The sequence below is a fragment of the Solanum verrucosum genome, unplaced genomic scaffold (assembly GCF_900185275.1).
Source record: "Solanum verrucosum unplaced genomic scaffold, falcon-dt-bn FXZP01000203.1, whole genome shotgun sequence".
Classification (NCBI taxonomy): Eukaryota; Viridiplantae; Streptophyta; class Magnoliopsida; order Solanales; family Solanaceae; genus Solanum; species Solanum verrucosum.
This window is the reverse complement of record NW_026020815.1, coordinates 448,046-462,078: the sequence shown is the minus strand read 5'-3', so window position 1 is coordinate 462,078 and position 14,033 is coordinate 448,046. Positions and strand designations below refer to the sequence as shown.

Sequence of the window (14,033 nt, the reverse complement as noted above, 5' to 3'; positions counted from 1 at the left end):
TTATGGTCCATGGTTTTGAGATTACAAAGGTGAGATCGTAAATATTAATTCAATTGTAAGTTGAAAAATATAACTATACTAATACACATTTTTCTTATCATGATTTAAAAATTCTAAATCGTAATTATATCTATCCGAATCTCATAGCGAACATTATACAAGGCTAAGTTCAATTAATAAATTAATGTGAAGGTATAGAGAAAACCAACAATATGTCATATATAATTGACAATTTGTAATATTAGATAGAGGTTATTGACTAAATTTATAAGCTGGTCAATGTGGCTTATAATCAATTTTGACTTTTTTAAATGTGTGTTAAAACAACTAAAGGCTAAAGTATATAGTCATAACTAGTCAAGTATTTATAAGTCAAAATAAATCACAAGTCATAAATTGGTTAACCTCAGCTCATAATTTCATAGCGTTTAAGCACTTGTTAGTTTAACCAGACGTTTTTTAATTTTATTCTTGATACTTTTTTTTCGTATTGATTTTATTTACCAAAAAGCTTTACAAAATAGAAAATTAGCAGATTTGGACATGCAGCTCCAAGCCTTAAGTATATTTTTTTTAAAAAGAAATAAGTTGAGTGGTTAGAGTTTCACTATGAAGGATTAGATTTGTTAGAAATATACATAAATTGGCTGAGAAAGTTACCAAAATAATTTCTTATTTTTTTTTGTTGATTAAAAATAGTTCCTTAAGTATTAACTAAGCAATTTTGATCTTTTAAATTTGTCAAAAATTAAATAAATACGTTTGATCTTCATGAAATAATTACCAAACTCACGAGTACTATGGAAAACGAATTAACCAAAAACATAAAAAATTCCCACCGAAGTTCTAGAAACCACAAGATAAAAATTACATCAGACATTAAAAAAAATAGACAAAAAATAATTGAACTCAATTTACCTTTGAAAAATTGCACCAAACTCTTTAAATAGATTAAATTATAAAATATATAGTTCTAAATGTGAGTTTCATTAAATAGCTTTTTCCCATTAAACTTAATAATTAAAGCTTGATAAATATTTGAGGAAGACAATTCTAACTTTTGACAAATTTAAAACATCAAAACTGCCCAAATAATGCTTAAGAGACTCTTTTAAACCTACTATAAAAATAATAATAATAAAAAAAAGGATACTATTTTTTAAAATCATTTTTTCAGTAATGGCTAACAACCCAACCTAAACTTCTATGATATGTCGTGAATCATGTTTTATAATATTTATATAATAACATTTGATTGGTGTAGCTAATTGAAATCTATATAAGGACTACCATTTCTAATAATTTTATCACCACTTTCTTTCAAAACTTTTTGTTAAGCCAAAAAAAATATGGGTCTGAAGGGTAAGTTGATTTCTTCAGTAGAGGTGAAGTGTGGAGGACATTTGGTTCATGATATTTTTCATGCCAAAACTCATCATATATCCAACATAAGCCCTAGCAAGGTTAAAAGTTTTGAGATTCATGAAGGTGAAACTGTAGATGTTGGTTCAATTGTTGAATGGACATATAACGATGGTAAAATATACACATTTCCCCTCTCTCTACATATGAATGAATTTTTTACATTTAGGTGTCTTATATTGTGAAAGTCCATTTCCAATTGGATATTTTTAGTAAAAAAGTTTTTGATGGTCATATTACTTGCTCCAAAAGCTTATGTACTTTATAAGTTTTAACGGGTAACTTCTGTCTTTTATCTCTTATATTTTCGATTTTATTGATTGTAGATGGAAAAGATAAGATGTCAAAGCAAGTGATTGAAGCCGTCGATCATGAAACTAAAACAATCACTTGGAAAGTGATTGGTGGAGATCTATTAGAGTTGTACGATTCCTTCACTATTATCACATCATGTGACCATCATTGGACTACATGGACGTTTTTGTACGAGAAGAAAAATGAAGACACACCAGAGCCTCTCGTTCTCCTGGCTTATGTCCTTTATGTGACAAAAGAAATCGAGAATCACCTTCTTAAGTAATAAAATATCGATGCTATTCAATGGCTCATAGCCATATTTATGCATATGCAAAGTATATATATATATGTGTGTGTGTGTGTGTATGTTTACACAAATATATGTGTGTTTTTGTGTGTGATACTGGCTAGCTAGTTCTATCTAGCTAGCTATAGTGTGTGAAATAAATAACATTTTGTTTAAAGAATATATTTCTTAGTACTCCTTCTGTCTCAATTTATCTGACACTTTTCATTTTTCGAGAGTCAAACAGTTTAAGTTTGAAATATACGCATGAAATCTTCAATTGTTTTGAAATGAAATTTATATATTTGTAAACTAAAAAGTACTATAAGTCACAATAATTAATAATTCAAAATGTTTAAAAAATCTATGAAAACCTTACGGTCAAAGTTAGACTTGATTGAATCTCGATTGGCAAAAGTAAGACTTGCATAATTGCTTTCTGTGTAGTTCCATTGTTAAGGTTATCGATTTTTAGGTTTATTTTTATAAATTGAGAAATATTTGTTTTCCAACCTAGACTTTGTTCCATTATTAGTTGTATATTATTGGTGAAAAGGAATGAAAGTTGAAATTTAATGCAATTTTGTGTTTAAAAGTTTATGGGACAAATTGTAGTGGTGGAAGTTGATTTTTAAGGTCACTAATTAAGTTAATGATGGCTTAATCATTGGTAGTAATTTTGGATTCCAACGTGCTGATGGTGTTGAGTTCTTAGTTGTAAGGTTTGTCATTCTTTTCGTGCTCCAAGTTACAGATGACGAATTTGATTTAGATTTTGTATTTTCTTATAGTCACTACATGGTGATTTAAGTTTTGGTAAATTGGTTTATGTAACTAAATATAAGGTATATTGTATTACATGAAGACCATTAGATTTATGATATTGGAGAAATTGAAACTTAACGCTAGACTTGAAACTTGGAAAATATGATAGTTGACATGTTAATTGGCAACAAGACTAAGAACTTAATTATAAATTTGGGTGAGTTTTTGGGTCTGGTAACATAGGTATTGTTAGTTCCAAAATCTTATTATGGTTATTTATTTAAATAGATTGTAATGATTTGGAAGTCAACCGAAATATTGTTGTCCAACAATATTTGCTAATAAATACTACTCTATTTATCATCTAACACATTTTTCGAAATATTAAATTTAATAAAGTTAATGAATAAAATAGTAATATTACGTCTATTATTTATTATTTTTTAAGGAATGTCAAGTAAATAGTAAACCACTGTTATTAGGCAGGGAGATTAATATGGATAGGTTAGTATGTTAATCAAGACATAAACAAAGTTCTTTTTTTCTTTTAAATAAAAGTGGGGGTTGTTAGTGAGATTGTCCAAACTTTAATTATTGTATTGGGAAGTGATACTTGGATTGACTATTCCTAGAACTAGCATAGTGTTTTTCATATTTGTCATTCAAATATTAATGCTCCTCATTTAAAAAAAAATTTCAAGTACATAATATAGGGCAAGCCAACATGCATATATATAGTCAATGTTTATTATGGACACTGCAACCCAAAACATATTAATTGCCCAACTATTTTATATTATGTTCTACTAGTACATTTGCTATTGGCAAGTCATTTGGTCCATAAGATTCCTTTCAACACAACTTTTATTATTTTAAAATAAGAATCAACTTTTCTATATTATATTTCAATATATATAGTTCTAACAAATTAATAAATAGTTTTCTTTCTTTTGAGATTGGAAGGCTCAATTAATGCATAGTTGAGAGCTAGCAAGAATGTGTTCGAGTCAATCAAGTAATTATAATACACAATTTTCTTATAACTTATACTTTTTCTTTTTCACTTTTATTTGTTCACTTTAAATTTTACACTTTTCTTAAGAAATGATAATAATTATAACACTTTTGGGTTATAATGGCAAATCAAATTTAAAAAACGTGCTGACACACCCCAAAACCGGATGTGATGGCACGTGCCCAAACCCCACCGGACACGTCAGCCTAACACCCAAAAACCCGACGATACGGAATTAATAAAACAAGAATAAGATAGAAAGATAAGCGGAAGTCTTTAAATAAACTCAACATAACCCCAGAATTGGTTGTCACATGTACAAACCTCTAATACGGAATCTAAATAAAATATACAAGTCTCATAGTAAAGTTCTAGAATAGAACAGAACAGTAAATATAGATAACTTGAGGGCACGTCTGGAATGAACCGCTACCTCTCAAGTAAGTCTGGAACTCTAATCTGAATATGAGTAATAAGCCGGATCTGATAGAGCTGTCAACCTACACAACTGTGTAGAAGCAAGGGTGAGTACCAAAAGCAACAGGTACTCGCAAGTAACACTAAACTAAGCTAAACTAGCAGGTACAAACAACTCCTTTCAATCCCAACCGAACCACCGAAACTTCATTCTAACAGCGAACCAACAACCTATACTACACAATTCATAATCAACAGATATATCCAACAGTGTCTCAACATCAACCTCATATCCTCATTTAAGAGCAAATAGATCATATATCACATGAAGAGGGGCAAATAGGTAAAATCCACACACCACAAACAAAGATGAAGTCAAATGCGATGCAAATGCAATAATGATGTCATGTAGTCGTGATGCATGTCTATCCTAAGATACACATCTGTTGACGTAATCAGACCGCGCTGAATACTCAAATCAGAACCCATGGGGGCCACACATGGACCATGCATCACTGCCGAAACCAGATCCCATCGGCATCCAAATCGCTAGCCGGAACTAGTCCATCTCATATATCTCTAGCCGGAGCTAGTCTCAACTGTGTCTCATATCCATCCATCCTCATATCAGTGTCTCAGAACTCATGCAACAGATAGTTCACACATGAGATGAATAATGAATATGCACATGTCATCAATCACAATCATATCACGATCACATCATAGTATTACACATCATCTGTCTCAATCACAACCATATGACGACCACATCATAGTATTACACATCGTCTGTCTCAATCACAACCATATGACGACCACATCATAGTATTACACATCATCTGTCTCAATCACAACCATATGACGACCACATCATAGTATTACACATCATTTGTCTCAATCACAACCATATCACTACCACATCATAGTATTACACATCATCTGTCTCAATCACAACCATATCACGACCACATCATAGTATTACACATCATCTGTCTCAATCACAACCATATCACGACCACATCATAGTATTACACATCATCTGTCTCAACATCAATGTCTGTATCAATCATAGCCTACTCATGCTCTTCTATCGCCTCAATATCATTTATCACATGACTTATTCAACAAATTCAAGTCACATATAACACATTTAGCTCGTTTTATTCCCCATCTTTCATTTACAACAATTTCAATCAACAAATAAAACTCATCCTCAATCACCATTACTCCCCAACACAATTAGGAAAGTAGTCATGTATAGTCTAAGAGTTTAACAAAGTTTAGAAGTCACTTGCCTCAAAACGCTTCAACTAGTAACTCAAATTTGAGTTTTACCCTTCCGAGCACGCTCCAAATCACCACAATCTATTCATAAATGGAATCCCACAATCAATACGAATCTAACAACACCAATATCGTGAAATTTGGAGAAAAAGGGTAAAATGGTCAAAAATCTCGTTCCGGAAAATATTCTCGAAATCTGGAAATTTTTAGTGAAAAATGTTCCTCAAGAAATTTAGAATCCAATAGTGAAAACCGTTTCGAAGAAGGAGTTGAAATGAGTTCACAAACTCAAATTTTCTATTAAATTCGGATTAGGCAAAAACCCCCAAATTTTACACTTGAAATTTCAAATTTTGATGTTAAAATCCATAAATAATCGATGAAAATCAAAGATATAAGTTGGAAATAACTTACCCAATGAATTCCTTGCGAAAAACCACTTGAAATCGCCTATTTTCGAGCTCTCAAAGTCTAAAAATGGAGAAATGGGTATTTTCAAGTTATGGGAAAATAGCTACTGATTTTTGACTTAAAAAAGGGCTGCTGTTGCAGCTGAAACACAGCAATAACACCAAAGTTTAAGTCCCCGTTGGACCCTCGGGATTCGTTCGGAATCTCGTGCACACAAACTAAATATGTACCCCCACTAAATTCGATGTTCCGGACTCAATGGAACCGTCAGAATTTGAATTCGAGGACTCCTTGACCCGAAATTCAATAAGATGCCAAGAAACTAGTTTAACACCAAAAAAAATTCGAAACTCAAACGGAGCGTCTAAAAATTCAACCAAGACTCATTCTAGACTTAGAATCGCCTCCCGAAACCAACGGTACTCTCGGAATTTCAATCTGAGTCTCGGAACCTCATATGTTGACCAAAGTCAACTCTTTATCAAAATTTCACTACTATAGCAACTTAGGACCTCAATTCTTCGTTTCAACTCCAAATTCAACTCCGTAACTTCACACAGACCCGTTTCGACATTCTAAAACTGCCGGAATCGACGGAAATCCGATCCGAGTCCCGAAACTCTAAATGACTCGAAAAAGCACTTTTTAACCAACTTTAACTCGTAAAAACTCAACTTCTCAAAAACTCAACTTTTTACCAACCTTTCCTCAAACCAACTTTACAACCACAAAACATGGGACTCGGGGCAACTACCGAAAGGGCAAAATAGTCATTTCCACAAAAAATTACCAAAATGACCTTTCGGGTCATTACACGTGCGTACTATGTAAACTTAAAATTTAGTACATAAAGTTCTTTAATTTCTGCTCACATTTTGATGTGAGGTTCGTGTAATTAGGTGTCGAACATACTTCAATATCAAAAGCTTGACAATCTAAAAGCCTCAAGTCCTGTTTGACTCATCTTCCTCATCAGTTTGCACTCCATCATATATATACATACCAGCGATAAAATTCAATTTAAATTTTAGAGAAATCGAATTTTCAAAACAACTATAACAAATTGTCAAGATATTCTGTCATAAGCTTTTAAGCACCATTGCCACCATTATTTGTATGAAAGATATTTTGAATTATCTCGTAAATCAAGAGAATATTTTATGTAATTATACTTAGATTTTTTACCCTTATTCCATCCTTCACAAAATCACTTTGGTTAAGATAAATTAATTTATGCAATAGAGGATTAAGACTCTTTTGTTAAAAAAAAAATAGAGGATTAATAAGACTACTTATGCCCTTTTTCTTTCATTTTTTGCTAGAATTTTTATCCTTTGAAGATTTCACTATTTCAGTTACATAATATGAATTCCTTCTGAGTTGAACACCTTATTTTATACATTAAAAAAAACTAAGTTGAGTGGTTGAAGTTTCAATATTGTAAAGGACCCCAATAAATCTTCCATGATATATGGTGATACTCGTGGATCTGTATGTTTTATAAGTAATATATGTTTAGGCTTTTATCAATGATTCTTTTTTAAGAATTCTAACTCCGGAAAATATGTTTTGACATAAAAATTTTAAAAGTTGAATTTTTAAATTTTTTTAAAAAAGATTAAAAAACAACAAAAAAGTATCTTAAAAATTTTCAATCCAAATTGCTCACAAAAAGTAAGAAATAACTCTAATTTATATTTATGGCCAAACACATGATATTATTTTTTATTTTAAAAATAAAAACTATTTTTTTTCAAATGGAAAGTGACCATAAGTTTACTTTTAACATGAATGAGGTTAGAAAAAAAAGAGAGAAGGTATTTGTGGGCTATTTCTAGAAGTAAAAAAAGGCTTTGGTAGGTTAGGAAAAAAAATGTAATTATTGGCATATTATTAATGAATAAAAAAGAGGGTATTTGTTGGCATATATTATTTTGGACGTGAGAAAAAATAAATAGAAATCCATATTATTTCTGAAAATTATATATATATAATACAACTTCTAAATATTTTATTAGCACTTTCTTATCAAAACCTTTTGCTATATTGAAGAAGAAAAAATGGGTGTGAAAAAGGTGTTGATTGTTTCAGTAGAAGTGAAGTGTAGAAGATATTTAGTTTATGATATTTTTCATACCAATATTCATGATAGGGGATATTTAGTTCATGATATTTTTTACACCAATATTCATGACATATATATCTAACATAAGCCCTACTATGATTCAACATTTTGAGATTATGTGAAATTATAAATGTTGGTTCAATTGTTAGTTGAAAATATAATGACGCTAATACATATTTGTTCTGTCACGATTCAAATATTTTAGGTTATGATGACACCTATGAGACCTTATAGGCGAATTATATACAATGCTAAGTCCAATTAATAAATTAATTGCAGAAATAAAAGAGAAAATAAAAACTAAGTCATACGTGACAATTCCAAATATTAATTAGAGGTTGTTGACTAAATTTATAAGTTGACTAATGTGTCTTTTACATTTTTTTTGACTGATTTACATATGTGGTAGTTAAAACACCTAAAGTATTTATAAATAATCAAGTGTTTATACATCAAAATCAATTTCAAGTCATAAGTTTTTTTTTTTCTTTTAAGATTAATTCCAATTTATGATTTTTCAATTTATAAGCACGGTTAGTTAAATCAAGAGTTTCACAATTTTATCATTAATAATTTGAAATAGGTATATAGTTATATGTTTTCCTGTTTATGGATGTACACATCTCTACCACTTTATAGTATCACTTGTGTAATGCATGTTGAGCAAGCCATAGAAAAACATATGAAATGTCATTATGTTGATAATCTTATAAAGTGAACTTATTTACTTTAATTATGATTTCAAGTGTTATTGTTCATTGTGATTGTCATTGCGTATGATTGTTTGTGATTGCTGGTTGGCTCGGGTACCACGCCGATACATGAATAATAATGGTTGGCTCTATACCATACCTCGTAAGAATATTAATTCTAGTTGACTCGGGTACCATGCCGATAGACTAACAGTTTGTGTGTTCCTTGAGAGGACCATGTATGTGTATTTGTGGTTCCACGATAGGGTGGGGTTCTTGTAATTGAAATCATGTGGGACATGTTCTAGGTATTGGTTAATTCATGTTATTGTGATTGTGAGTCTATGTGATTGTGATTGTTGTTATATGTGTTGGCTTGTGTTTATTGTGTTGTGGTTATTTGTTTACATTCATGATTTGGAATTGACAGAGTGATCCTACCAATACACTTTGGTTGTGTACTGATATTGCACCTATTTTTTTTTTGTTGAGTACAGAATATCTTTCAGGGGTTGATATGATACCTCAGTTAAGGGATGTTTGACTTCGAATCCAAGGTGAGCTACTCTTCCAGACTGCCATGGATTCCTATACATCTTCTTGCCTATCTTTTCAGACACAAACTCTAGATTATTAGTTTATGTTTCCTAGCTTTCGGGGTTGCATCCTCATTATTGACTAAATAGAGTTTTGCTACTACCACTTTTTGTTTCTAGAGGTTTTATTTCCGCAATATTTTGGATTAACGACTGAGTTTATACACACTCAATTCTTTAATTGTTTTAAACTATTTTCTTACTATTTATTTTCAAGACTTGAGACATGGTGTGTTGGATTGATAGATTGTTCTCCCACCAGGTGGTTAATGTGGGTGTCACTCACGACGATAAGGTAGCATAATATTTTAAATAATTGAGTGATATTTCTTACCTTTTCCCCTTGATACTATGTTAAATTGGGAGGTTCTTTAGCTAGTGGACCAATTACCTGCGTTGTATTTTTGACTTTGAGTAATGGTATTTCGTATATTGACATTGACATGAAAATGGAATATTAATTTAGATGCTTGGCTTTATTAAGAGCTTGACTTATTACACGAATAATGCATCGTACGTTGCATACATAAATTTATATCTCTATCTTTGTCTACCTTGAATATATAAGATTGTTATTAATTTAAGATTAAAAAAAACAATAATTTATTTAGAGAGAAACAACAGTAATATTGAGGGAATAAATAGAACATTTTGTCTTTCTAAATGAATTATTGAGCAAAGTTGTGTAAATATATATAACATGCATGAATATATATTCCAATACCTCTAATAATTGTAGACAAAATGTTGTCATTGTTATAAACCTATATATACATTGAATGTGGGAATCAGGGTCGGCTCAAAGTAATTAGAGGCCTAAAGCGAAATATCAATTAGAGGCTTAAAATCTAAATAAACTTCATGTATATATTTATTTAAAAATTATTTTTCTAACTTTTAGATTTCAATTAGAAGCCTAAAATCTAAATAAACTTCATATGTATTTATTTAAAAATTATTTTTCTAACTTTTTAGATGTAAATTTTTGCTTAAAATTTCTTTATATATGATTTCTTCAAAAATCTTTTTTATTATTATTAGTTTTAGGTAAGATTTTATCAATTCAACATTAGAAAATACTCTTTTACTGGGGCTATTACTATATGAATTGTTAACATAATTCTTAGTAATAAGTTGACAAACTTTAAATAAAAATAAGAGTTAAAATCATAGAATTTGATTCAAGAAGTTGATAACTTGGTATATCCTACTTACTATGTTTGTTGTATTGCTTGAAAATTTAAGAAGAAATAAAAAAAATTGCAATTTACGTTGTTCAACACTTTTCGACTATTGATTCATATTTTTGACGGTCTATTACTCTACCTTATCAAAGATTTGAAAAAAAAAGAAAAGATTTCAAACAAATAAATAATATGAGTGTTAGCGAAAAATAATTGATTTTTTCTATTTGAATGGGGTTAAGAAAAACAAAATAATATAATTTTATGTAAAAAAATTAACAAAAAATTTATTCTTGGTTATAATTTGAGGCCCCCCATTCATATGACTCAAAATTTTTGTATGCAAGAGCCGCCCTTGGTGGGAAATATGTCAAGTTCATGTCATGCATCGTCAGTTTTACAAATATGTCTTTTGAAATGCCCTTCATGCAGAATTATTGGCATTGCTCCATGGTTTGAACCTAGCAAAGGAAAAATAAAATAAAACAGTTGCTGGTGGAAACTGACTCTCATGTATTACTTAATATCTTAAAAGGAAATAATCTTATTTACTCACATATTTACACTGATTAATTGCAGGTCCCTAATCCAGCAGATGGAGGAGGCATCTCTACAACACATTCAGAGGGAGGCTAACTCAGTGGCGGACCTACTAGCAGATTACGGAAGGACAACAAAGGATCCAAATATGAATATAAACCAGCTTAGCGTTTTTGATGCATCTCCTTTCTTTATATTAAAAACTCTCGAAAGAGATTCTACTGGAACTACATCGATTAGATCAATTCCTTTTTTGTAATGGATAAACCTTATGTTAAATAAATAAAATCTTTCTGTTCTTAAGCAAAAAAAAAGTCTTTTGGGTTATAATGCCACATCGAATTCCAAAAATGTGCGTACTATGTGAACTTAAAATTTAGTGTATAAAGTTCTTTATTTTCCACTTGCATTTTGATGTGCGGTTCGCATAATTAGGTGTTCAACATAATTCAATTTCAAAAACTTGACAATCTGAAAGCCTTTGAATCCTGTTTGACTCGTTCTCCTCATCAGTTTGTCCTCCATAAAATGAATCAAGCTAGTAAGTTCCAAGAACTAAATGTTTTAGAGATAAAATTCAATAAATTTTAGAGAAATCGAATTTCAAAACAATTATAACAAATTGTCAAGATATTCTGTCATAAGCATTTAAGACCACATTGCCACAATTATTTGTATGAAAGATATTTTGAATTATCTCGTAAACCAAGAGAATATTTTATGTAATTATACTTAGATTTTTTACCCTTATTCTATCCTTCACAAAATCACTTTGGTTAAGATAAATTAATTTATGCAATAGAGGATTAAGACTTTTTTGTTAAAAAAATAGAGGATTAATAAGGCTACTTATGCCCTTTTTCTTTCATTTTTTGCTAGAATTTTTATCCTTTGAAAGATTTCACTATTTCAGTTACATAATATGAATTCCTTGTGAGTTGTACTCCTTATTTTATACATTAAAAAAAACTAAGTTGAGTGGTTGAAGTTTCAATATTGTAAAGACCACATTAAATCTTCCATGATATATGGTGATACTCGTGGATCTGCATGTTTTATAAGTAATATATTTTTAGGCGTTTATCTATGATTCTTTTTTAAGAATTCTAACTCCGGAAAATATGTTTTGACATAAAATTTTAAAAGTTGGATGTTTAGATTTTTTTAAAAAAGATTAAAAAACAACAAAAAAGTATCTTAAAAATTTTCAATCCAAATTGCTCACAAAAAGTAAAAAATAACTCTAATTTATATTTATGGCCAAACACATGATATTATTTTTTATTTTAAAAATACAAAACTATTTTTTTTCAAATGGAAAGTGACCATAAGTTTACTTTTAACATGAATGAGGTTAGAAAATAAAGAGAGAAGGTATTTGTGGGCATATTATTTCTAGAAGTAAATAAAAGGCTTTTGTAGGCTAGGAAAAAAAATGTATTTATTGGCATATTATTAATGAATAAAAAAGAGGGTATTTATTGGCATAATATTATTTTGGACGTGAGAAAAAATAAATAGAAATCCATATTATTTCTGAAAATTATATATATATACTGCAACTTCTAACTATTTTATTACCACTTTCTTAACAAAACCTTTTGCTATATTGAAGAAGAAAAAATGGGTGTTAAAAAGGTGTTGATTGTGTGAAGTGTAGAAGACATTTAGTTTATGATATTTTTCACACCAATATTCATGATAGGGGATATTTAGTTCATGATATTTTTTACACCAATATTCATGACATATATCTAACATAAGCCCTACTATGATTCAACATTTTGAGATTATGTGAAATTATAAATGTTGATTCAATTGTTAGTTGAAAATATAATGATGCTAATACATATTTGTTCTGCCACGATTCAAAAAATTTAGGCTATGATGACACCTATCAGACCTTATAGGCGAATTATATACAATGCTAAGTCCAATTAATAAACTAATTGCAGAAATAAAAGAGAAAATAAAAACTAAGTCATACGTGACAATCCAAATATTAATTAGAGGTTGTTGACTAAATTTATAAGTTGATTAATGTGTCTTTTACATTTTTTTGACTGATTTACACATGTGGTAGTTATAACACCTAAAGTATTTATAATTAATCAAGTGTTTATACATCAAAATCAATTTGAAGTCATAAGTTTTTTTTCTTTTAAGATTAACTCCAATTTATGATTTTTCAATTTATAAGCACGGTTAGTTAAATCAAGAGTTTCACAATTTTATCATTAATAATTTGAAATAGGTATATAGTTATATGTTTTCCAGTTTATGGATGTACACATGTCTACCACTATATAGTATCACTTGTGTAATGCATGTTGAGCAAGCCATAGAAAAACATATGAAATATCATCATGTTGATAATCTTATACAGTGAACTTATTTATTTTAATTATGGTTTCAAGTGTTATTGTTCATTGTGATTGTAATTGCGTATGATTGTTTGTGATTGCTGGTTGGCTCGGATACCACACCGATACATGAATAATAATGGTTGGCTCTATACCATACCTCGTAAGAATATTAATTCTAGTTGACTTGGGTACCATGCCAATATACTAACAGTTTGTGTGTTCCTTGAGAGGACCATATATGTGTATTTGTGGTTCCACGATAGGGTGGGGTTCTTGTAATTGTAATCATGCGGGACATGTTCTAGGTATAGGTTAATTCATGTTATTGTGACTGTGAGTCTATGTAATTGTGATTGTTGTTATATGTGTTGGCTTGTGTTTATTGTGTTGTGGTTATTTGTTTACATTCATGATTTGGAACTGACAGAGTGATCCTACCAGTACACTCTGGTTGTGTACTGATATTGCACCTGTTTTTTTTTTTTTTTGTTGAGTACAGAATATCTTTCAGGGGTTGATATGATACCTCAGTTAAGGGATGTTTGACTTCGAATCCAAGGTGAGCTACTCTTCCAGACTGCCATGGATTCCTCTACATCTTCTTGCCTATCTTTTCAGACACAAACTCTAGAT

General features: G+C 30.0%; 1 protein-coding gene across 1 annotated transcript; it reads left to right on the top strand.

Annotated features, from left to right (window-relative positions):
• Positions 1-1,349: 1,349 nt before the first annotated feature.
• Positions 1,350-2,002, top strand: LOC125813462 (kirola-like). The gene is made up of 2 exons (XM_049492969.1): positions 1,350-1,536; positions 1,749-2,002. The coding sequence occupies exons 1-2, from the start codon at positions 1,350-1,352 to the stop codon at positions 2,000-2,002; spliced, it is 441 nt and encodes a 146-aa protein (XP_049348926.1).
• Positions 2,003-14,033: the final 12,031 nt, after the last annotated feature.

Bases quoted from the DNA above. Each gene is read 5' to 3' on its own strand.
- LOC125813462 (XM_049492969.1), top strand. From the start codon at position 1,350: ATGGGTCTGAAGGGTAAGTTGATTTCTTCAGTAGAGGTGAAGTGTGGA. The intron at 1,537-1,748 runs GTAAAATATACA...TATTGATTGTAG, and splicing joins TGAATGGACATATAACGATG to ATGGAAAAGATAAGATGTCA.